The sequence below is a fragment of the Triturus cristatus genome, chromosome 2_2, assembly GCF_964204655.1.
Source record: "Triturus cristatus chromosome 2_2, aTriCri1.1, whole genome shotgun sequence".
Classification (NCBI taxonomy): Eukaryota; Metazoa; Chordata; class Amphibia; order Caudata; family Salamandridae; genus Triturus; species Triturus cristatus.
This window is the reverse complement of record NC_140582.1, coordinates 849,360,256-849,386,391: the sequence shown is the minus strand read 5'-3', so window position 1 is coordinate 849,386,391 and position 26,136 is coordinate 849,360,256. Positions and strand designations below refer to the sequence as shown.

The 26,136-nt window shown below is 44.7% G+C and overlaps 1 protein-coding gene across 3 annotated transcripts in view; it reads left to right on the top strand.

The window, feature by feature from the left end:
* The window catches only part of NSUN7 (NOP2/Sun RNA methyltransferase family member 7), a 1,257,082-nt gene that overhangs the window by 816,095 nt on the left and 414,851 nt on the right, over nucleotides 1–26,136 (top strand). For all 3 annotated transcript variants that reach the window (XM_085642201.1, XM_085642202.1, XM_085642203.1), the window contains 2 exons: nucleotides 1,690–1,873; nucleotides 8,815–9,025. In XM_085642201.1, the coding sequence (XP_085498327.1) occupies nucleotides 1,690–1,873; nucleotides 8,815–9,025 (395 nt within the window). The remainder of the gene's footprint in view (nucleotides 1–1,689; nucleotides 1,874–8,814; nucleotides 9,026–26,136) is intronic.

The window sequence follows — 26,136 nt, the reverse complement described above, 5'->3', positions numbered from 1 at the left end:
GCATTTCCCCCAGTTTGTAGTTATAGCCTACCAAAAACTTTAGTTTTCTGTTCGCAACAGACCTATTAGTATTATCACACTCCTCTGCTCCTGATTCAATGACTTACCTCACTATTCTTGTGTTTTCCCAACCAGAGGAGCATTTCTTTCTGACCTTGTTTTGATTTGATTATTCGTATCCTTTTACTGCTGATGTTACGACCAGGCACTGTTTGTATAACTATATACTGTTCTCTCTCTCTCTCTCTCTCTCTCTCTCTCTCTCTCTCTCTCTCTCTCTCTCTCTCTCTCTCTCTCTCAGTAGCTACCCCTCTCTTTCCTTGCTCCCCTGCCTTCCTTCTCAGTTTAAATAAAATGCTGCTCTTCCCAAACACCCCCTGGTCCGCTTGTGCTCTGCCTGCTGATTGCCACTTCCTAGCCAACTTGGAATGGATTATGTTATGCTTTATTAAAAAAAAACATTCCGAGAGGTCGTATGTGTGTAGGGATGTGTGCAGTATGCCATCTTACAATGGTTTTGGCCATAAACGATAGCAAAACCAAAAGGAGCACTGGCAAAGCCAATAGATCTGAGCCTCTGTGTAACGGGAAAGATCTATTGCTTTGCTAATGCTTGTTCGTACATTACAGGAAAGTGGAGAGTGAAGGATACCCTCAAGGTCATAATGTGAAATGGTCTATGGACTAGAAGCTTTTTGAGACCCAAAAATGTTTGTGGGTTTGAGCCACTGGTTTTATTAAAATTGACGAGGGCCTGATAACTTCCCAAAAATAAAGATTTACAAAAAGCATGACAAAACAAGTAATGACAAAGTCAAAAGACTTTCTGCCAATACCAGACCTATGGGCATTGCAAGTGTTTGCTTAATTCATTATAAGTTAACATTTTTACAAACGTTGAAATTTACTAGTCTATCGGGCGTCTCCAGTAAAGTGTACATGTTCCCTGTACTGGAAAAAAATTAAACCCCATAGTTATTTACATTATATGGTTTCTGTCACACCAGATTTCTGTTTTGTATTGTTGCTTGGAAATATTCTCATTGAGTAGGAGGTTTGTTTGATCTAGGGCAGACAGGGTAATAATGTCTTCTAGGGTATATGCAGGGTTATGTATGATTTCGATTGCTCAAGTATAGTTGTTTTTTACCATTGTCTTCATTTACTTTGATGCCCTGTCATCATAGAATAGTGTGTCCATTTCTACTTGCTTGAGTATTCCTAAATAAAGAACCTCAAGTATTTTGTTTATTTATATACATATCTGTGCAATAATGGGTGATTAAACTTGCAATTCTTCTATTTTTTTGTTGGAATGTGCAAATTGCTTTAATGTATGTGAATTTAGACAAGTCCCATCATGCTCTTTTAATTATTAAATGTAGTCATTATGAGTTTGCATATTGAGGGTGAATCTAGATATTCCCTCTCCCTGAAGAGAAATTTATAATTTTAATATTCCTCTTCAGTTGTCTTTATTGTAGCATATGGTATTTGTCACAAGCACATTCAGTCTGAGACCTGGTGTTGTATTCTGTCTTTGCTGAATCAATGGGATACAAGCTAGTATTACTGCTGAGTTCTGTAACGTATTCATGTTTAAAGCTTATATTTGTATATTGTGCTATTTGATATGTACTATATGCAGAAACATTTCATAAGTAATGGGGTGTTATTATATCTTGCCAGTGCTATTGACATCTGCTCCGCCTTGAAGATGGAAGGGTTCACTAAAGTTAACTCAGTGGCAGACCTTGAAGGCTATTCTTTCTGTGTTGATGAGAATTGCAAAGATATACTTGTTTTTCCTCCAAATCTCAAAGATGAACTTGCTAATATGGAACTGTTTACAAACTACAAACTTATATTTCAGGTTGGTATTCTACATCATAGATTATTCAGCAGACAGTTATAATTTGACACAGGACACTCAAAATACTGTATGCATGCACTTTGTTATTATTTTTATGGGGGTAGGTTTTCATAAAGAAATACATTATATACAAACCATACATGTTTATTAAACCTTGCCCAGTGTTCAGTATTCACAACCAAATGGTCCTACCAGTTTTCAAGTATTTACGTTTTAACAAAAAGCTGCCCACATCACATATCTTGTTGCATACTCCACAACCATGTTCAATGGCCTTCACCCTACTAAATAGCAATTTACATGCCCATCACCCTAAATCTTGTAGTTAATGATAGACATACTGCTTTAAAATAGCAGAAAGCATAATTGATCATTTAATTTTGGCTTTTGAATTTCTAAAGTCAAAGGCCAAGCCATCAGTGTTAGCACAAGAAATTTAAAAGTACATTAAACAAGGCCACTTTTTGGTTAAAGCATGCCATTTCGTCTCTACCAGTCTGATTGAGGATTTTAATGCTTCCTATGGTATATTCTACTTCAAAAACATGGTTTATGACTTTTTCATGTCTATGATCTACTTGCTGATAAGTAAAATGGGCCAATTGGAGAAAAAAACGTGTACAGAGAAATACTGGGAAATTAAATTGAATAGTCTTGTATGTAAGAATTTTAAGACATTTGCCGTCAGAATGATTAGAATGTATTGAGCTATTTACTTGCATGGGCATCGCTTAGGAAGCATCAATTGTGAAATGTTGAGAAAAACATTTTAGCTGCACTTACATAGAACATAAAAGTTACTCTACAGTGAAAATCAGGTTGAGACAAGAGTTAAGTGGTTACTAAGTTCAACAAGAACCATACTGAAAGGTAATCAGATAAGGATTTCAACAATAATTGTAAAAGGGTTCCTGCAGTTATCTAACCAAAATTTCCTGTGAGGGTGGCCAGAGTTGTTCTCCTATCATTTGGACTAGGTGGACAATGACTACTACGACTAATTTACATATATTCTTATGTCTTGAGGAAACATGTGTAGGGAGGCAGTGATCACGTCCTCCATTTTTCAATTTCTTTACGATCTGGCTGTAAAAATAAACGATGCCTGGCAATCTTTTTAAGTCTGGGGAGTAATTGATGAGAAAATCATGTCAGACTGTTTAAATATTATCCTGCAAGTGAAAGTTACTCCTACTGCAATTTCCTATTCATTTAAAAGAATATTCAATCATTTGTTGATTCCATCTGGTAGACATAACAATGTTATTCTCAATAGTATATGGAAAACTTTGGGGCAACTTCAGTGATATAATGTATCAGCAGAAACTGCTCTTTTGGGGGATTTGAAAGCTTGACTTCTAATTTGCATGAATCTAGAGAGTTGCCTTTCCTGATGACCAATGACTCATATCCTACCTGTTTGTTTTTTAACAAACTGCCAATTCTACAGGTTGTCTCTTATCGACTGTGTGGCCTTACTAAATTTGGCACTCTTAAACGACTAGATGCTTGGAAATTTACCCACCAATTGTACCAGGTCAAGGGGTACAACCTGTTTCTCTTCCACCAATAATAATTTTTGTTTCCAATCAAAAGGAATACATTACTGAACTGGCTGATTGCATACCTTTTTTTAAATGAATGTGTTTTGCATAAAAGATGATATTGTGCAAAGTGTACTGGGGATCCCTCACAAACATGACAATATTCTACTGGTTATTAACTTAGAGAGCATCTGCAATCTTTACAAACAAAAACTGATTGCACAGGATCTCAAGTCCCTTTGTGCATTGTGGAAATCAAAGCCCTGAGCAGGTTCTAGATGCTATTTCTGAAAGTTGATAGATAGCTCCAGCTTTTTGAAAAGTGGGTTAAAATTCTTTACTGAAACCTCAGCTTTATTCTTTGATGCTATCTTCATTAGCGATCGTCCAGTTAAGGGTAGATGCAGACTTCCGGTGTGTGAAGATGAGCTGCTCCTGGTGGTTTGATTTCATTTTCTGGAAAGAGGGTACCCTAAACGCCTGGTAAGGATAGCATTTAAAAGAGCTAGATATTATAATCGAGATGCTCTCCTCTCAGGCAACTATCTGTAAAAGGAAGACAAGCTGATATGTGTCATGAATCACTCGACTTTGAACTTCAAAGTGAAAAATTGGAACATCCTAAATGCTAATGATGATCAGGACAAGCTACAAAAACCTACAGTAGCATACCGTGGGAATGCCAATCTTAAAGACAAGTTGGTACACACCAGGGACAGACACAGAAACAATCGAACTCAGAGGTCCATCACAGGCCTATCGCCGATCAAAGGTAACCATAAGTGTGGCACATGCTTACCATGTGACTCAGCTTTAGTCACAGCAAGGTGGGAATACAGAGGCCGTATGGGTACCCTAAAGGATATGACCAAATGCGGGAGTCACAACATCATGTACCTTATAATTTGCCCGTTCAATTTGGGCTACATTGGCTAAACAGGAAGGGCATTCAGGATTCGTTACTCAGAACACAAGTCAGCAATCAGGACTAAAAAACTGACCTCGCCAATGGCACAACATTGTTATGACCACAAACACACAGAAAATGACCTTAAATGGTTAATTCTAGAAAAGGTGAGACCTAAACTAGGCTGCTCTGTAGTAGAAATACGTAAACAAAGAGAGACCTTTTGGATATTTACTGTCAGTACAGTAAAAGATGGGCTTAATGAGGAAATAGTTGGAAAGTAACTTCCCACCTACTGGTAAGGGTATAGCCTCCACCAGTAGATCACAAAGCAATATATATTGTTTATATAAGCTGTCTTATCCCATTTTACAAAGCTAGGACAAGCCTAATCAACAGATTTGTTCCATTCCTTTTTTTATGAATAGGTAAACATTATGCGCCCATTCTTGTGGATGATTTAATACATTCTCTGATTCACTGACTCATGCCACCATAGCTGGATTGGGCACCATTACCTATCCTTTAGGGCCTCACAATCATGTGTGGTCTCTCACTAAGTTTATACACTAACATACAGAAGGACCAGTATGTAGATATGCATATTGCATATATATGCAGGTAGACACTTTGGATTAACCTTGCCCTTAGTATACATATATGGCTACTTGTGAGAACACTACAGTTTACTGTTCCTATTTACAGATTTCCATCTCGCTGGAATTAGGATTGGCTATAGGTTGCGATAAGTGGCACATTTTGTTGCCTGTATATGCTCTAGTTTTACTTAGGATATGTGAGAATTCCATTCCTGCTCAAAATGGTGCTAAGGACTCCATTTATTATCACATTGCCAGGCACACAATGTGGCTTAATTGGTAGACAATAGGGGTTTCAAACCACAGACTCACAGTGACAGTTAAGGGCGGCATAACCAGTTCATCTGTTTTACAAGCCATTCCTTGTTAGCATTATGTCAGTGCATCTTGCAATTGGTATATTGGTTCACACCATATAGCACACACTATGGATCAATTAGTAGACACAGTTAATTTTGGATCATACACGCACTTAGGTAATCACGAGTGGCCCAATTAAGTATCTAGCCAGTCACTACGTTGACTTGAGTATACATCTTTCGATCTACATGAAGCCACTTTAAGATGGAGTCCCCGCTCTTACTCCATTTCGCAGCAGCCATACATAGGTCATATCTCCAGGGGACGGTTTAAACATCACTGACTCTTTCGGAGTCCAGTTAAAGCATGGAGGATGACGTGCGGAACCCTGGGTGCCGTGTAGCAGAGAAGAAGACCCTAGTGAGTACGACCTTAGGCCCGTACTTTAGTAGGAGTATCGGTATTTGCGAGTCGTAAAGTGTCGCCCCTGGGGTCACACGAGTAGAATATTAAGATTGAGAGTGGCAACATAGCTAAGGAGATGTGGCTCACTACATATATTTTAAGGCCCGTTTGAGTAACATCAAACCAAAGTTGGATGAGTAGGAGTGTATATATGGAGTATGAAACTGGTGTTCAGTGTTTACTGATTCCCTTGCACTGTGTGTTTGTCAAAGGAGTGTTTAAAACATATATACTATACTTAGAACTGTGTTATTATAACTTTTGATCTGGGAGTCGTTTCCACTAATCGGTAGGTACTGCGCGTTTGTGGACAACATGAACGTAGGATAGTGCTAGACTGATTCTCTGCACCCCAGCAGGATATGTTGTCCTTAGGACCAGCTAGCTTACAGTGCAACCATTAGCCCCCCTAAACCTGGGCACAGAGCGAACAGTTCTGGCAACTTCTGAACATGACAGCCCGGACCCCTCAAGGATAGCAGTGACAGGTCTAAAACATTTTGCTCAGTCACTCGTGCTCTCTTATGCTCAGAGGAATATGCAGGAAATACATAAAGGGATGTTTTTCAATATTTATTGAACCAAAGTGATTCTTGTATAGAATGTGTGTGCTGCAATGATCAATAGACAGAAGAAGATGAAAATTATAGCGAGCATTAAAATAGTTAATAGAGCAAACACTTCCACCATTTTGCTAATACAGTAGATATATGCATGCATATAAAAATGATATAACAATCCAGCATACTCATACGATACAATCCTAACGTGTGTCTAGGGTGTAAATGTGTGGTCTGCCAAGAAACCCCCTTCTAGATGATCTAACCCCTTTACCCGGTTGCTAAGTGTTGGACTCCATCTTGGTCATGAACTGGACACCTGTCACGGAGATGTTAGTCAACTGCTAGGCAAAAGCTTCAGCATGTAAGGACCCCTCGAAATCAGCAGAAGTGTTTCCTCTGATTGTATTAGGAAACAAAAGGTTATATATAAAAAAAGGCCTCCTTGCCTTGGGCCGAGATTGTGATTTGTATTCCACAGATAGCTACGTTGCCATATGGATGTAATAACAAACACATTTGTATCACGCATGTGAGGTCCTTGCACATAATGCCTAGGCAGTGTGATAGTGTTCTTACGAAGTTCCCTGTGTTAGTAAGGTCAGTGTTTCTTTGAAACTAACCCAAGATTCACGAATGCAAATGTATGTCAAAAGTGTGACAAAGTGAAGGCAACTTTAGGAAAGAACCATGTACGTGTAAAATAGCACTATTTCCTACCAGGCCTAACTCGGGCACATGCCATGGGTAATCCCCGTTACTCTATTAGCCTTTACTGTTTACAAACCAGGTGAATCTACAAGTTCAGCCCTAGACCCCTAGTTGTACATTTTTATTTTTTCCAATCCATATTTTGATGCACCTTGATAGCAGAGAAGGTTAGATGGTCCTGACAAATGCCCATACATCTCAATTGCTTGGTGAACAGAAACACATTGACTTCTCTGTGTGGGTTGAATTCAACTTTTATTTCTTTTACTCCTACCATGTGGGATATAATAATATTTCCCTTGTCACCAAAAGATAGTTTTAACCTATGCCCATTTCTCTCTACACTATTTCCTCTCATCTAACATCCATAAGTGCTCATAACACAGTATCTAACCTATTATCAACTTTAAAACAACTCATGGGCTCCCCTACAAAAACGTAGCAGCTTGCACCAGGATTCTCAAGACCAGTGCCATGAGGGGCCCAGTAATGAAGCCTGCTACCAGAGGTGGTTGAGGGCTTTTTGTCTTGAATGTACTTAATTTGATTGTCGATAGAGCTCCTATAGTATCCAAACTGATTTTTTAATGTATCTGTTTCCTCATGGAGCGATCACAGTCTACATTGGCAAAACATGTTATCAGTAATGATGAGCATTGAATTAATTTCTGTACGTCTACAATAATTTGACAGGAGTGAACCTTTTTGTAGTTTAGGTATTAGAGGTTTATTATTGGATGTATTGTTATTTCTGCATCCCAGTTTAAATTCACTTTGGCTATATTATTGGGAACTAGTAGAGAAGTGTGATTTGACATACACAAGTTGAGTGGTACTGTGTATCAAGACAAGTAAGCTTCCTGAACCTTATGCTTTGAAGATTTATGCTGTCTTTGCTATGAAATATGAATCGCTCTCGATATATGCAAGAGTATTTCTGGTAACCATTAAAATGAAGAAATTTACTCTCCAATCTTTTTCCCTTCTTTGGCCAATTTCTAATAATGTAGGTGATATCCTATTTAACTTTGATGTCAGATGAACCTTTCAATTCTGAATTGATAAGAAATTCATGTTTTGAATTTGTTTGAGATTCCCTTTGGCTTCATCAGTTTTTGGATAAATAGCTTTCTGAAAAATTCTGCTGCCACCTTCTGAGCAACATAAAAAGGTTATTGATGCCAGTCCATGCAAAGTGCAGGCAGAATCTCTGGCTTTCCACATGCAGGTGCCAGTAAGGCAATTTTATAAAGTGGATAGATGGTCAAATCCACAAGCCTTATGAAGACATTTAAGCAAGGATTCTGCGTCAAAAAGCAATGGTCAGTATGGCCAGGACATGCGTCCTTGATGCCTGCAGTGTGCCTTTCTTTCTCCCAAAGGTCCATGCTTAGTATTCTCTTTTCACAGTTTGGAGTGGGAGAGAGGCAGTCTGAAGAATAAAGAAGAGATAGATTCATGGTAGCTATGGTAATTTTATTCCTTAAGATCTTAAGAAACACCTAACAAACATCCACTATCATAAACTCCCATGATGTCATCAACATCTGTCGTAAAATATGAGTCAGGAAAGTACATGTGGCACTTAGGAAAGTGTTCTAGATATCCTAGGAAAGTAAGGGTACATGCACCAATGTCAGTGCATGCTTGGTAACGATCCCTCCGTTAAAAAATAAATAAGTTACAGCATTTTTCCCGCCAATAAGTAGTGATAGTCCCTACATGTTGGCATTGGGAGGGTGACTGGCTTAATCATTACAAAGAGTATTTTCCTTGTTTTATTCACAATGTTGTTTCTTAATGATGCTGTTTGTAATACATTTTGTATTAATTGTCATTCTTTTTTGTCGTTAAGGATAAATCCCAAAGCCTTGCAGTGCATTCTGTCAGTACCTTAATGAACCTGGATGATGACATCATAGTGACTAATATGTATTCAGGGCTAACAGTTGCCCATATGTCAACACTGACAAATCAGTACACTTGCAACATTTTTGTATGCGGAATAAAATCAGCATCCAAAGAAGCAGAACTGCAAGACTTCTTCACACACATGGAATGCAAAAGTATGTCTTTGTTATATTTTCTATTGTCTATGCATTTTGTGTCATTAAATGTAAATCCAAAGTATGGTGAATCATATTTGTTTTCTTCTTAGTGGCTTACAATGTGTGCAATAAGTAACTCATATTACACTCAGTATTGTATGTTACTATATTGAGCAAAAAAGTATTGTGCTACCAAAATATTGTATTCTAGATATCAACTAAAAAATATTGAGAGGATAAGTATGTGAAGATACTTGATAGTCTTAACTATATCTATGTGCCTCGGAGATATGCACATATTTCAACAAGGTGCATGCATGAGGGGGTATGCATATTAAATCTATACTTGCTAGTTTGCTTCAAAAGATTTTGGGAATGAATATTCTGGGTACAGTATTTTAACCTTTAAACAATGAAAAGCAAAACAAGTGCCTCTATACTCATTTATTATATACCCCCATTTTTGTCAGGAAATGTATTTTAATGCATATATCTTTTGATTAATACAACACTGCTATGCTGCCGTACCAGAGGTTTTGGTGCTTGGAACGAGTACCTTTCAATATAGCTGCACCTTAAATGCAAATGCCCACATCACTAGCCCTGTCATTATAAAGGCTCCTTCATAGCTGGTCTGCACTTTTCGTGAAAATGTTGAAACTCCCATATTTTAACCCAGTATAGAGAGAATTGATAGGTAGACATAAAAAGTGACAATGATCTACAAATGTCCTCCATTGAGGACATTGATGATAAGTTCTTAATTATTCTTCCCAAAGCAGAATCATCTAATATGAAGTGTAGGGAAAAGGGACCTTAATAGATCAAGCAGAAATTAAGTTGATCAATGCACACAAAATAACATAAAATCTGTCATGCAAAGTCCAGTGTATGCAAGAACAACAGGATAACCAATTATTTTGCCTAGTCATCCACAGTCTTGCCATCAGTCCATCTTGACACTGAGGCCCCAGTTGAAAGGGGAGTAGAAGAGACACTCTGCTGGCTTTATCATTGAGGAACACTTTAAGGAAAAAAGAGCAAGAATTAGTTACACTTTCTTTATCAGCTGTGGCCTAGCTGTCTTCCTGAGAGATGAAGTTACCTATCCAAGTGGTGTGCAGAAGGGAAGCCAAAAAAAACTGATGATTCCTAAAAGTCTCTTTCAAAATGTATGCCAGTGTCTTTAGGGACTTCTTGCATTCCTGGTGCTTTTCTGGATTGCTTTGTGCAACTGCCTGTTACTTTCCTGATGCTTGTTAGTATTACCCTGTTACACTTTGTTTTAGTTTTGTGATACCACTCGGGATCGCCTTTTGCCACAACTCACAGATGTCCTGGCGAAATGCACACCATTTGCTCTTACACAGTATGGACTAACTATATGGATTATCATTTGAGTTGGGATTAGAGATACTTCACCAGGATGTAGATTTGGTTGTCACTGAGATATTGAAAACAGGTTTTGATGAGGTGGAATGGCTCCTTTGCCATCATAGTTGTTTTGGAGCCAGAGCTTTTGCCAACTTTATGACATGCTCCTCATAATTAGCAACACTAGTCTTTAAAATGAGCTTTCACAGTAAGAAACTCTTTGTCATTATTAGCTTAGTTGCCTTTAGCAGGTAAACCATGAGGAGGTGGAGAGACTGGAAATTGAACGACTCCCCTGTCGACCCAGACGTTCCGGTACCTGGGGGTCAACATGTGTCACACTGAAAAAGTTCTCTTGGAAGGCAATCGTGGCAGAACCTTGGCAGCTCTGTGGCAGTCCATGGGCTTCTGAACCCGCTTGCCCCTCTCCCCTATGGGCTGGGCCTCTATAGTGAAAGTGCTAATTTTGCCTCTGCTTCTTTATTTCTTTGCAGCGGTGCCTGTGATCCCGCCTGCGCTTTCTTTAAGGACCTGCAAAGTCTCGCACTGATCTCGTATGGGGGGGGCGCACAAACGGGCCTCTATACGTACTTTAATACACCCGATTATGGAAGAGGGTATGACCTGGAACGCTATTTTGCTGCAGCAATATTGCAGTGTCCCATGCGACGGTTAGCTGGGGACACTGTAGGTGAGGGTAAATTGGTCAGCGAGGAATTAAACGGCCTGGGGATACTGGCGTGAATGCTGTTACCGAGGGTCCCTCCCAGGGGTATGGGCAGACTGGCATGCATTGCCCTGTGGTGCACTACTGTATGCCCCTCAATTGCCCATATGGAGTATGCCTGGGTTTAGGGATCTGCTGGATGCCCATGACCCAGTCCCTTGGCGTGAGGTGGGTGTGGTCTGCCTCAGGAATGTCTATACTGATGGGGCCCTATGCTCCTTTCAGGAGGTACAGGACAGCACTGGGCTGGGAGCTGGCCAATTTCTGACGTCTAATGCCTTGATGCTAGAGGTGCGAAGCATCTGGTCTGTTGTTCACGCTGGGTTGCAGTGTATACTGATGCATGGTATGGGTCACAGAGCTGTAACAGTGCTTTATGAGCACTGCAGGCGGCTGATGCAGATATGGCGCTGTTGAGCAAGCCCTGGTGGGATGCATGTCTGGGGATGGAGCTAATTCCAAGGAAGTGGGAGAAACACTTGAACAGGTGAATCAGGTTTCTTATCATGCTCACCTGAAGTTTACTCAGTTGAATTATTTAATTGAACTTACCTTACCCCGCATTGTCTTCACAGAATGTTTCTGAGACTGACTCCAGTGTGCCCTAGATGTGGCCATATTGATGTGACTTTTAGTCATATGGTGTGGGAATGTCTAGCATTGCTGGCGACATGGAGACAGGTTATGGCCTGGGTTGCAGAGATGATTGATGTATAACTCCAGGCTGATCCCCTGATTTGCCTGTTGGGTGTCACAAAGTACAAGAGGCTCACCAAACATTATTTTAATTTCACAGATTTGGCCATGGCCCTCTACAAACGTCTCATAGCGATGTCATGGAAAGCTGTGCCGCCACCTTCGGTGGAGTGTTGGCTCCAAGTGGTACTGAAGTGAGTGGCAGCTGAAGCTGATGTTATGGCAAGGGAAGCACCTGTTTGAGGCGGCGTTGGGGGTACCACCCTGTGGTTTGCATATGTGCTTAAGCTACAAGAAAAAGTGGAGGCCTCAACATGAACATTGCTAGGTTTCGAAGGATCTCCTGCTCACAACTCTTTGTGACCTGCTCGGGAAAGTGTTGTCTCCCATATTGCCAGTCCACAATGCTCCCGCCGACCCTCTCAAACTCCCTCTCCAAATCGTAGCCCCAACTTTAGCAGCTCCCCAGTGTGCTATGATTGCCCCCTGCTGCCTGGTTTTGTTATTAATTGTTTTGGATTATGCACTTTATTGGTAATTACTGTTATTTAAGCATAACGTGGGCACCCTTGCTTAGGAAGTAAGGTACTATGTAGTCTGAATTTCTCTTTCCTCCCCTTACACGAGAGATGGAATTGACTCCTGTATCTTCTGGGCACTGACATTTAATGGTGCTCCTTCGAGCTGCCTCATACATTTTTTTCACAGGCTAGGACTTTTATTGCTGTATGGGCTTGTGAATCCGACCAGGTTGTGTTATTGCCATATGCCTTGATTATTGTTGCTTTGCTGTAATGTTACAAAATGCCAATAAAGAAATGTATATATCTATTTTTAAATAGTTGCCTTTAGCAGGCTTTAGATACTGTGAAAAGTAGTAAGGCAGTTGCAGTTTCTTTGAAAGACTGTGACAGTATTGTATCAAAAGCTATGCTGGAGATGTTAACCTCCATATACAAAGTTTCCAAAGGGTCTCCAGGGGGAGAATAGAGCAGGAGTGAAGTGGACTTTTAGAATCTAGGATGCCGTATTGGCATTATAACCTCACATGAACATTACCTTCTTCTTTGACAGGCAAAAGATGAGGCTACACACCCTTCAAGATTTCTTGATGGTGTGGCTGAAAAACTTGGAGCAGCCTAGAAAATGCTAGAGCTCTGGCATGGTGGTTGTTGTTGCGGCGATTCTGCTCAGGAACAGAACTTTTGTTGACAAGCACAAGGGCTACTCAGGGATCTTGTAAATAAGTACCAGACAAAACGTTGGGCACCATGTTGCAGGGATTCTGTTCAGGAAAGAACTATGCTTGGGACCATAGACCATCTGTAGATAGGGACTTTGTCACCATATCACCTCAGTACTATGAGCCCGAGCTGACTAGCTATAGTGTCTCACTTGTCGTCCTACTCATATCCAGCGAGACAAGGGGATTGACACCCCTGATAACAACACCCCAGACCCTCTAAGGGATTGCAGTGAGAAGACACCCCCTTTCGCTCACACAGTCCTACTCGTCCACAATAAGATATGACAGAGACACAAATGAAATTTGAAATGTTTATTTAAACCATCGTGCTATAGAATGCAGTATGCGGTCCACAGTCGATGAGTTTAGTAGCTGACCCCGTACCATACCTTAGCATATGCAGATGGATGTTCTACATCTCCGATACAGCTGTGATCTTCTCTCAGAAAGTATTGGTCTCTCTCCCTGTGTTACTGTGCATACCTATATGACAAGGTTTACATGTTCACAAACAACAGCTGCATTTCTGTGTTGTGTCTAGGTGCAAGTGCCTGACCAGAACAAAATAACAAGGGACTCTACTAACACAGATAGTAAGGCTACACAGTGACAACTATGTAAGAGTCCGCTGGGGCATGAACAAGGAGCTCACGGAACCGATACCAATAGATAGAGGAGTGAGTCAGGGGTCCGTACTTGCCCCCACCTTGTTCTCACTCTATATTACCAATGTGGTTGGCTACCTACAAAAAACTGAAAACCACCTTCTCAAATTGAGTGGGAACTTGGTCCAGCGCTGCTATTTGCAATCAATACCATTATGATTTTGCAGACACCCAGGGGCCTGCAAAATGCACTGAGTGCTTTTAACAGATACTGCAATACAAAAGGCTTAGAAATAAATACTGGTAAGACTAAGTACATGTCCATAAATCGCCATAAAGGTTTTAGGGTGGACCTTAGGATGATTAATCAAAAACTAGAATATGTCCCAAACTTCACTTATTTGGATGTATTGCTTGACTCAAAGCTGTCATGGAAATTGCAGGTAAACCACTCAGTGCTGCAACTTGCCCAGGTGGCGGGGGCTGTCCTAAAAATGTACAGCTTACCGTCAAGCAAACTCTTGACATCTGAAAGACACCGTTAGTTATAGATTCCTTGCCTTAGAATTACCCCCAGGCGTAAGACTGGATCTGGAATTTTTTTTCATCAGCAGTACCCCTGCATGTCGAAAGGTGGTGTCGGTCAGCTCCGCGTTCGTCTTGGTTGCCGGGATGACGTCGTGGTAGCTACTTAGGCGCCTCCCTCGCGGGATGACGTCAGTTCTTTATTTTTCCGCGCCAGCCAGCGCTGATCCGGAGAGAGCGGTACCTCCAGTCACTTTTTGACTGACTTTTTCTTGACTTTTGTCGACGCCGTTGTTTCTGAGTCTATCGACTCCTGGTGCACGAGGGATGCCCGGTTTCAAGGCTTGCGGTTCCTGTAGCCAACTGATGTCTTTGACGGATCCGCACCGCGTGTGCCTGTTTTGTCTTGAGTCCGACCACGATCCCAAGTTGTACTCCGACTGACGGACCATGAATCCTAAGTCTTTGCGGGGGCGGTCCCAAAAGCTTCTCGAGGCCCGGCAGTCTTCTCTGTGCTATTTGAGGTCCCGGTCGCGTGGGTGGCCGAGGGACCGGTCGCTGAGCCATGACCACCAGTCTACTTCCAAGTCTTCGCACTCCTCAGGTAAATCGAAGCACAAGAAGAAGTCGAAGAAGCATCGTTGCTCTTCGACTTCTCCCTGTCGGTTGACCAATGCAACGAGGGATGCGGGTGGTGCCCCTCCCACGGCTCTGCGTGCGGAGCCCGAAGGGTCAACTCTGAGTTTCCCTCCCTTCCCGGGACCCGGAGCGACCCCTGCCCAGCTGCGCCAATTTTACGAAGCGATGCATGCCATCTTTGGGCAGCCCGAATCCGCCGGCACGCCTTCGGGCCCCGCTGACTCGGCTGGGGGCCCTGGGCCTTTTGAAGCCGCCAGATTCGGCCCCGGCACCACAGGGTCCCATTGGATCCGGGCCTGGATCCGGATCAGCACCGGTCGAACTGATTACACTTCCCCCGGTGCCAATTCCATCAGCACCATATCAGCAGCAGACGTCGGTTGTGTCCCCAGCCGGCGTCGACCCCGACCTCCACCTCGATGTAGCCACGGATCCGGGGCCGAAGGATACTTTTGTGCCCAAGTTCTACCTTGGCTCTTTTAGACCAGATTGGCAGCCAGAGGAGGGTGAGGAGGACTGAGAGGGGTCTGGAGACCCTTTAACTGACCAGTTGTGCTACGAACCGGACTGGAGGGAGGAACTGGGGGAAGCCAGTGGTTTGGATACCTCACCAGACCTTGGCATGTTGTCTCCTCCTACCGTGGCTACTGAGGAGGGAGCGTCTTACGCCGTGGTGTTGCGTAGGGCGGCAGAGGCTCTCCACCTCAAGCTGTCAGTGGCAGTCAGGGCTAACCTCCTGACAGAGGTGCTTCAACCGGCAGCGAGCTATTCGGAACCCCTGCTACCACTTAATGAAGCCCTCACTGACATCCTTTTGGGCACCTGGTCCAGGCCCAACACAGGGGCTCCTGTAGTTTTGATGATTGCCCGACACCACCGCCCGGCCCCGGGCGACCCCACTTTCCTCTCCCAACACCCCACCCCAGAGAGCTTGGTGGTCCAAGCCTCCACCTCCAAAAGCACATTCCCTAACGCACCACCTGATAGGGAATCCAAAAAGCTTGACCATCTTGGGAAGAAGATGATTTCCTACTCCAGCTTGGGACTGCAGTCGGTAAACACTGCATGTCTGTTGGGCTGTTACACCCACTCCGTGTGGGATACGGTGGCACAAGTGCTGCGCCTGTGCCCGGAGGAGGCCTGGGCCGTCTCTCCTGTGCAGTTGCCGAATGGAGAGACGCAGCAAAGTTTACCATACACTGTGGGCTGGATACCGCCGACACACTAGGCAGGACGATATCCACGTCGGTAGCCCTTCGACGCTACGCCTGGTTGAGGTCGACTGGTTTTTCAGGGGATGTCCAATCCACTCTTATGGACATGTCCTTGGAAGGCCGTCGCCTATTCTGCGACAAGCCAGACAATGCGCTGGAGTGCTTTAAGAACTGTCGGGCTACGGCCAGGTCCTTGGGCCTCTCAAACACCCGCCCTGCGCAGCCTGCTTTTCGCCCCTTTCGTGGCTAATGAAGGGGTGCCCCCCACATCCCACCCAGAGCCACAGGCCAGCACAAGCTGTTCAGCCCCTGCGCGGCCGGGGACGTGCGAACCACCAACGTGGTTCTGGATGCTAGCCGGCAGGCCAGTCCACCACAGCCCCCTCTGCAGCAGCCTCCAAACCCTCTTAGTCCGACCTTTCAGGGCCACCAATCGCCAGTGGGCAGCATGATTCGCCGTCACCTTCCCACTGGCTCACCATCATGTCTGACAGGTGGGTTTTGCAGATAGTCCGAAGGAGCTACTCCCTCCCCTTCGAGACTATCCCTCCATCTATGCCACCTCAGCATGTCGGAGGATGATCTGGCCCTTCTCCAACAGGAATTTTCGGCACTCTTGGCCAAGGGAGCCATCGAGCGAGTTCCTGTCCCAGAAGTAGATCGTGGTTGCTATTCCCACTACTTTCTGGTGCCCAAGAAGGACAAAGACTTGCGTCCTATCTTGGATCTCAGGAAAATCAACTGCTTCCTCCTGAAGGAGAAGTTCATTCCATTTCAAGAAAGCTTTATTCGATTTTCAAATTAAAATCATAAGAGCATACATTAAAAAGTACAATGAACACTAAATACAGTTAATAACAGTCACCTGGTATTGTTGATATAACTGTCATATATAAGTCATAAAAATGCATTTAAAAGATAACTTGTATTCCTCGGAAAACAACATGGTCTAAAATGTAGGGTTAGTACTCAAGGTGATTGCATTGAGTTCCGAAACTTGATGACCAGTTTTAAAAATTTAGTTACAGCAGAGATAATGAATTCGTTTTCTAGCTGTAGTAGCCTAATCATAGCTGGTCTACACGTACGGATACCCCAAGCCTTTAAAATAGGTTTCAGAAAAGCCCCCCTAGGCATCTGATAAAATTTACAAAATAAAACACAGTGGATATTTGATTGAGCAGAGATATCATCACAGGGGCACACTAAAATGTCATTTGACCAATTGTTGCAGACAGGAAAGGTGATCATACGGTAAAAAGTGCCAAATCTAAAGCGGGTCAATAGCATTCGGGCGTAACAGCTTGGCTGGATCGACAGGTACCCTTGGAGCCCTTCATGTACAGTTATTTGCTGGTATTCAGTAACTGTATGTTTGGTTTTTTCCAGATTCCACCTGATATTTTTTAGATGGTTGAGAGCCAGCTCTTTTAAAGTCTTTCTGGACACCATTTCCATACTTGATGGCCTCACAAAAAACTCTGGATGTCCGAGGTCCGTTAACATATTCTTTACATAGGTGAGCCATTTAATATTACTTGTTCCATCAAGTTTAAGACAGTCAATAATTAGATCTCTGTTTAGTGGAGTCTCAGGGGTAACCAAAATTTTATGCCACAATAATATAGGCGCGATTTTAATAACATCAGAAATGTACAATAGACCCAGCTCAATGTGTATAATATAAGTTGCTGATGATTTGGAAACCCCTAATAAATAGCGCAGAAACTGATTTTCAGTTTTTTGTATCAGTTGTGGGTTTTCAATACCCCAAAGGCCAGCTCCGTAAGTGGAGATACATTTTGCTTTGTAAATAGAGATCAATTCTTTCACGGGTCTTCCACCTAATTTGGCCGCAAAGTTTTTCAGGGCACCTATTGCTCGGGTGAAAGCTAAATGTCTGGCATTAATTGCTGTGTGCCAGTTTCCCTTCCTATCAAAATGTATTCCAAGGTAGGAAAATCGATCCGTGGTCTCGATCCTCTTGTCATCCAGAAAAATTGGACAGGGTGCTTTCTTTGTTCCGGGACCACAGGCCATGGTGTATGTTTTTGTGGTGTTAATTTTTAGCCCTCTTTCTCTCATATAGTTTGCAAATTTCAGGACGGCCCTCTGTAGGCCGATCCTGGTTCGGGACATAATGGCGACATCATCAGCATAAAGGAATAATGGTGCCGGTGTTCCCAGGATAGTTGGGTAATCGTACTGTGACTCCTTTAGGTGTTGACTGATGGAATTTATATATAGGGTGAAAAGAAGGGGCGCTAAAATGTACCCCTGTCGCACCCCTCTCTTAATAGGGAATTTGTCAGAGCACTCACCCTTATTGCCATAACGTACCCTGGCACCTGCATCCCTATACAAAGCTTTTATAAATTGGAGAATATTAAAATCTATGCCCATTTCAGATAATGTGGACCATAATTTCTCGTGATCCACACAATCGAAAGTGGAGCTCAGGTCCACGAAAGTAGCAAAGGAGAAGTTCAAAATGTTGACGCTAACTCAGGTCCTGTCTGCTCTCAACCCTGGAGACCGGATAGTAGCGTTGGACTTGCATGACGCTTATTTTCACATCCCTGTCCTGCCGGCCCACAGGCGTTAACTGCGGTTCACGGTAGGCCACAAGCACTTTCAGTTTACTGTGCTCCCCTTTGGCCTTACCAGTGCCCCTCGGGTGTTCACAAGTGATGGCGGTGGTCGCAGCTCATCTGCGCTGATCAGGGGTTCCAGTCTTCCCTTATCTCGATGACTGGCTGTTGCAGGCGGGCTCGCCCCAGGCTGTCGTCTCCCACCTCCAGACTACGGCCGACCTCCTGCATTCGCTGGGGTTTTCCATCAAGGTCACACCTGACTCCCTCTCAGAAGCTCCTCTTCATCGGAGCGGTTCTGGACACGACGCAGTTTCGGGTCTATCCTCCCGAACAGCGATATTCGGGCTATAATTCCGATCTTTCAGCCTCTATCCCGGGTTTCGGTCAGGATGACCCTCAGGCTACTGGGCCTGATGGCCTCCTGCATCCTGCTGGTGGACCGTGCCATATGGCATATGTGGGCTCTGCAATGGAAGCTAAAGTTCCAGTGGGCACAACATCAGGGGAACCTGTCCGATTGGGTCCAGATCTCGAGGGCACTACACATCAATTGCAGTGGTGGCTAACGAACCAAGATTGGGTCGACGGCAGATCCCTCTCCCTTCCCCAACCAGAGTTCACAGTGGTGATCAATGCGTCACTTCTGGGATGGGCCGGCCACATGGGCGAGGTGGAGAACAGAGGCCTCTAGTCTCCGACGGAGTCCGGGCTCCACACCAACCTTTTGGAGCTTCGGGCGATTTGTCTTGCACTCAAAGCATTCCTTCCCTCTGTCTGGGGAAGAGTAGTGCAGGTGTTCACGGGCAACACCACCGCCATGTGGTACTGCAACAAACAAGGGGGGGTGGGGTCGTGGACCCTATGTCAAGAGTCCCTCCGCCTCTGGACATGGCTGGAACATCAGGGCATATCCCTGGTGGTTCAACACCTGGCAGGCTCGCGGAACGCCAGGGCGGACAAACTCAACCGCAGGTGCATGATGGATCATGAATGGCGTCTTTACTAGGAGGTGATGCAAGGTCTCTTTCAACAGTGGCAAGAGCCTTGGTTAGATCTATTCGCCAACGAAGTGAACACGCAATATCAGTAATTCTGTGCGTTGGTATTTCAAAGGCGGCACTTGCTAGGCGACACTTTTCGTTGCGGTCTTCTATACGCCTTTCCGCCTATACCACTTCTGCCCAGAGTGCTGAAGAAGATCAAGCGCGACCGGGCCCAAGTCATTCTTGTGACTCCAGATTTGCCACGAAGAGTCTGGTATCCCGAGCTGCTACACATGGCCATCGATCCTCCGATCAGACTGCCTCCTCGCAGACCCACCTCCGGGGTTGGTATTGCTGGGGTATCTATTCTATGGTAAGGAATCTATAACTAACTGTTTCTTTCAGATGAACAAGTTACTTACCTATGGTAACGATATATCTGTAGGAAACATAGGTTAGTTATAGATTCCTTACCGCCCCACCCATCCTCCCCGTTGTGCAAACTGACTTCTAGGGTTAAGGACTTCCTTTCAGGGCCCTAGTTTTGTGCACCAGTGATCAGTTTCTTACATGGCTCTGCGCTTCTTGCGTGCAAAGTCGTGTACAGAACTGACATCAGCGCGCGAGGGCGGCATCTATGTAGCTACTGCGACGTCATCCCGGCTACCACAACGCCAACGACGAGCGCAGAGCCAACCGACACCAAAACTTTCCGGATCCAGTCTGATGCCTGGGGGTAATTCTAAGGTAAGGAATCTATAACTAACCTATGTTTCTTACAGATATATTGTTACCAAAGATAAGTAACTTGTTCAACGGCACTTGAGCTATACAAATGCAAGGCACAGGCAGCAGCATTGTATGGATCAGAACTCTGCGGAATCGGTGATACCTCACAATTAACAAATGGGGAAAATACGTTTGTGAGAAGATTATTGGGGCTACCAACTTTAACGCCACTCATCCCAGTGTTTCATGACCTCAATACGCAGTACATAGGACATATTGCAAGACTTCGACCACTGCTTTACTGGGTATGCTTGTGGATAACACCAGAGCTAGCGGTATACAGAGAGGGTGCAAGAGAACTCTTAGCCATTGATAACTGTCTCAATTTTCCTTGGCTAAGATTCGTTAAGAAATGGCTCACAGAACTAGGCCTTTGCTGTGGGGATTGTAAGAAACAAAATGGGACTAAAACTGTGACGCTGCAACGAACAATGCACGTTATTTGGAATAGGACTTTACATTTTTATACGGATTTGTAATTTTAACTTTATTATACAGACTATCAGTCGATTTTAAACATATATACAATAGGGGGATGCATTAAAGAACTTAGTGACGTGTAAATATTGTTTCTAATTTGTGACTAATGATGATTTTATCGTGGATTTTATATATATTGCATGATGAATTTTAGCTCATTTTTAACGAGTGTTTATTATGTGTTTACATTATGATGAGCATAGACAACTGGAAAAACCTTTTATGTGTGAAACTTTTATGGCCCTTGGCCAAAATAAAGTATTCTTCTCTCTCAAACAAAGGACATTTTTGTTTGACCTTGTCAACTGTTCAGACTAAATCCCAGGAAAAAACAGAACCGGAAAACAACTGCAGGTTCTGTGGGAAAATATAATGTGACACAGAAGCAAACATGTTTATATAGTAACGTGTGCAAAGCTAAAGCTGCCTGTGTCGTGCACAGCTAGGCTAACATAAGGAAAACAACAATGGGCCCTGTACAGAACACATGACAAGGTGATGGCTTGTAATGTTTTGGGGTTCATAATAAACCTCCCATATAAGATCGCAAACCAGTTAATTTTAACTTGGTGATATGGAAGCATACTTTTTGACCTTTGAAAAAACACTGTCTTCTCAGTTTTTCCAGTACCAACTGCACATGCCATATATGGTTGTAAAGGGTAACCAATAAAATTAGGATTAATTGATCTGTCTAGTTCTATAGCTCATCATTTACAAAGTAGTATTTAGTAGAAGGGACATCACACAACCCAAATTGTATTGGTTGGTATTCCTAAAAAAGAAATTAATCAGGTATGAAATGCTGTCTTCCATCCATCATCTTCCCTTACTTTGATGAGGTCAAGCACAACTGCAATCAATCAAACAGCATTTGTAAAGTGCAACATTGTAACCCTGTAGAGGTATCTGGGCACTGTGTCTCAGTCGAAAAGCCAGGTCTTGAGTCTCACTCTGAAGTCTGCCAGCGAGGGGGCTGTGTGGAGATGGAGTGGGAGGTCTTGGCAGCGATGTAGGAGAAAGAGCAGCTTCAACAGGTGCAGGGGGTGTGTGCGAGGGCGGGTGAAGAGGAGCATAGGTGTCTAGCGGGTTGGTGGAAGTTCAGTCGATGGTTGAGGTAGGCAGGTCATAGGTCATGTAGGGCTTTATTGGTGTGTGTGAGGAGCTTGAAATGCCATCTTTTCTGGATGGGGGACCAGTGGATGTCTCTCAGGTGGGGGGGGATGTGGGTTCATTTGAGGTGGTCCAGGATGAGTCTGGCTGTAGAGTTCTGTATGGTCTTGAGTCTTCAGAGGAGCTGAGTGAGGATGCCAGCATAGAGGGCATTGCTGTACTCGAGGCGGCTGGTGACGGGGACCTGAGTGATGATCTTTTTGGTGTTGGTTGGGATCCATCCAAAGATTCTGCAGAGCATGTTAAGTGTGTGGAAGCAGGAGGAGGCAACTGCGTTAACTTGTTGTTTCATGGTCAGTTGGCAGTCGAGGATGATGCCGATGTTGCGTGCATGATCGGTCAGTGTGGATCCGAGTTTTGCATGCCACCAGCTGTAGTCCCATGCGGGGATGTTCTTCCCGAAGATCAGTGCTTCAGTTTGGTCGGAGTTGAGTTGGAGGCAGTTGTCTCTCATCCATTCGGCTACATTGGTCATGCCATTGCAGAAGTTGGTTTTGGCGTTGGAAGGGTCCTCTGTGAGTAAAAGGATCAGTTGAGGGTCATCTGCGTAGGAGATTATGTTTAATCCGTGTGGTCTGACGATGTCTACGAGGGGAGTCATGGAGATGTTGAACAGGGTGGGGCTAAGGGAGGATCCTTGTGGTACACAGTATATGATGTCCTTGGGTGCAGAAGAGAAGGGAGGCAGTTGGATGCTCTGTGTGGGTCCTGTAAGTAAGGAGGCGATCCACTTTTGGACATCGTGCTGTATGCCCATGTTGTGGAGTCTGTTGATGAGGGGGTTGCGGGAGACTGTTTTGAACTGCAGAGAGGTCGAGGAGGATCAAGGCCACAGTTTCTCCACGGTGGAGTAGTGTTCTAATGAGTCTGTGGTGGAAATCAGCGTGGTATCAGTGCTGTGGTTGTCACGGAATCCCATTTGAGAGGCGTCCAGTAGGTGGTTTTGTTCCAATAATTTGGTGAGCTGCTGGTTGATGGCTTTCTCAAGAACTTTGGCCGGGTGGGGGAGCAGGGAGCAGGGAGCTCGGACGATCGTTTTTTAGATTGTTGGGGTCAGCGAAGGATTTCTTTAGGAGGTGTCTGACTTCTCCGTTTTTACATCTTTCTGGAAATGTTGCTGTGGAGATGGAGGTGTTGAGGATGTTGGTGAGTTGTGTGCTGATTGGGTTTATTGCGAGGTTGTATAAGTGGTGGGGTAGGAGTCGCTGGGCGCCTGAGCATGGATTGAAGACATGATGGCTGAGGTGGTCAGGGCGGTGAGCGGTGACTTAGTGGTGATGGTTTGGCTGGTGTTTGCTGGTTGGTTGAGGTCGTTGGGTTGATGGCGGCTGGTTGGAGGTTGAAATTATTGTAGATGTTGGTAATCTTGCTGTGGAAGTAGTCTGAGAAAGTTCTTGGGAGGAGTGGATGGTGTTCTGTGTGGCTGGTGGGTTGGAGAATTCTTTGACTATTTTGAAGAGTTTCTTTGTGTCGTTGGCTGCGGAGTCGATGCGGATGGTAATGGCTGCTTTCTTGGCTTCTTTGAAGTGCCGGTTATAGTTGCTGAGGGCTGTTTTGTGAGCAGCTCTGTCAACGGGGTTCTTGGGGGCGTGCCATTGTTTCTCCAGTTGGTGGCATGTGCGCTTGGTGGTCCTGAGTTCTGGGGTGTACCAGCTGACATGTTTGGGGATCTTGTTGGATTTCGTAGGTTTCAGTGGGGCGACGCTGTCTGTGATCCAGGCGGCTAAGTTATGAACAGCCTTGTTGAGGCTGTTGAGGCCTCTGGTTGGGAGGTGGTGCGAGCCTGTGACCACTGAGTTTCGGTCACCTTGCTCCAGCTGTGGTGGGAGGAGATCTGACGCCTGGTGATGGTATGCTGGGCGACGGTGATGGTGAAGTGTAGGATGGGGTGGTTAGTGCAGGTGAGTTCTGTGGTATGGCTGAATTTGATTTTGTCTCTGGAGGTAAAAATGTGGTCAAGTTGTGTCCGGCTTTGTGCGTAGGTTCGGTGACCAGTTGGGTGAGGCCTTTGTTGTTGAGGTTCTCCAGGAAGCGATGGAGTTGGCATCTCTGGGGTCGTCGAAGTAAAATATGAGGTCATCGAGTAGGGCATAGTGGTGAAAGTCGATTGCTGGGGGGGGGCGATGTGGTTGGGGATGGCATCACAGAATGTTGCTCAGGGTCCCAGGAGTCTGTAGGCGAGGGGGCCTCTTTTTGTGGTCTTTGCGCCGGTTTGTAGTAGGAAGTTGAGGTGTTCCATGAGAGGTGTGGGGTTGTCGTTGGTGATGGTGTATCTGATGGTTTCCTTGAAGATGATGGCAATGCTTCCGCCTTGTTTGTTGGTGCGGTCTTGGCTTATCATCTTGTAGCCTTCAGGAGTGGCAGTGGTGGTGTCGGGGTTCTAGGAGGGATTGAGACACATTTCAGTGATGAAGGCAACGACCATGGCAAGGGTGGTGAATGTAGGAGGCTGGCTCAGTATATAGTGTCTACCTATGGTGAAGGACTGTGCACTGAGTCCAGGCATCCCTTAGTGATGGCGTTTAGGTCCCTGAAAACCAGAGCTCTCAAGGGGTAGCTATAGTGAGCAGCTGCATAAACCAGGTTTGCCCAGTTCAGGTGATATTGGCTCCCGCTCTAGCGCAAAACCATACAAAGGACAGGGGAGTGTCCACCTCCCTGTCCAGCTCCTCCCTAGTTGCCCAGAGCTCCTCCAGGTGGCCTCTTGATTCTGCCATGTTAAATCTTGGCTCCTGGGAGCATCTGACTGGCTGACTGAGTAGCGTCCCTGACCCCCTCTCATAGGTGGGTCAACAAAGAAGAGGTCCTTCCTGTTTTTAGGGTTACTTAAGGGCTCCCCTGAGGGTGGGTCCTTAGATTCATCCCGAGAACAACTTCTAGATCTGACTACCTGTCATCTGAAGACTGTCCCAAAACTCTTCTGTTGGTAGACACTGGAGCTCTGCTGTTCTTCAAGCCAGGACCTACAACAAGACTGCTCCGGTGGGAATATTCTTGCTGCATCTTGATGCCAGGGCTTGTCCAAGTTCTGCAAATCCATAGCCATGCATCTTTCCTGCAACTCGGGCAACTGCAATCGATCTTCAGCCAATGTAAACCGCCTCCCTGTGTACCAAGTCTGTTTGTCGTTACCAAGGCTTGTTGGCTGTCCTCACAAAAGATCTTTCAGCTCCAAGAAGCCCCAGCCTTCAGCACTGTACAGCCCCAAGAACGAAGTCCTGCCTGCATCCTGTGCATCGTGGGCTTTCATCTCCTGTGTGCTGTTGAAGCTTACCTGCAACTCCTTGTGCCTGTTGCCCGAGGGTCCTCAAGGAGGCTCCATCGATTCCTGCTGGCTCTCCTGCTTGCTGAGGGTCGGCCCTCACTTACCCTTGCTGGGTTAGTCCCACAGATTTTGCTGGTCTGTATTGCAGCATCATCTCCTACAAACCGTTGTTTGCGTTTGTCAAGGCTTGCTGGTGGTCCTGCCAGCCAGTGACCTTCCTGCAGTCATCGACCAGCGTGAGGCAGCTCAAGAACAGTTACTGTGCTACAGCATTGTCACCTGGGCTCCACAGCTGCTGTTTCATCCTCACCGTACTACAGCAAGAACCTCCAACCAGGGCTGGTATTGTGCTCCTATACCTCCTGTTCCCGTCCGGGTGGATTTGACTCTGTCCCCTCTACTTTGAGGTTCTTCCCGTCTGGATTCTATGTCCTGGTTCCACCCGCATGGCCCTCGAGACGCTGTAGCTGCTAATGTTCCACAAACCTCTATTGGTGCCTATTGCGTTTACGACTCCACTCCACTCCTATGCACCTGGGCTTCCTGATGTAAGTATCCTGGTTCCTGGGGTATCCACAGGTGGGGTGGCTCTCCAACCTTCCTTGATCCAAGAGGTTCCCTTGGGGTCCTTTGGGAAGGGTTGTAGAACTGTAAAATTCCAACTTACCCTGTTTTATCCTATGGACATTTGACCTGGTGTAACCACTCTGCTCCCAGGTGCCTTGGCTACTCACCTTGGGTGTTTCCGTGTTTCCCCTGGGGTCCTCCATTCTTGGCTACTATTTCCGTTTTGGTACTTACCTCACATTCCACTATTTT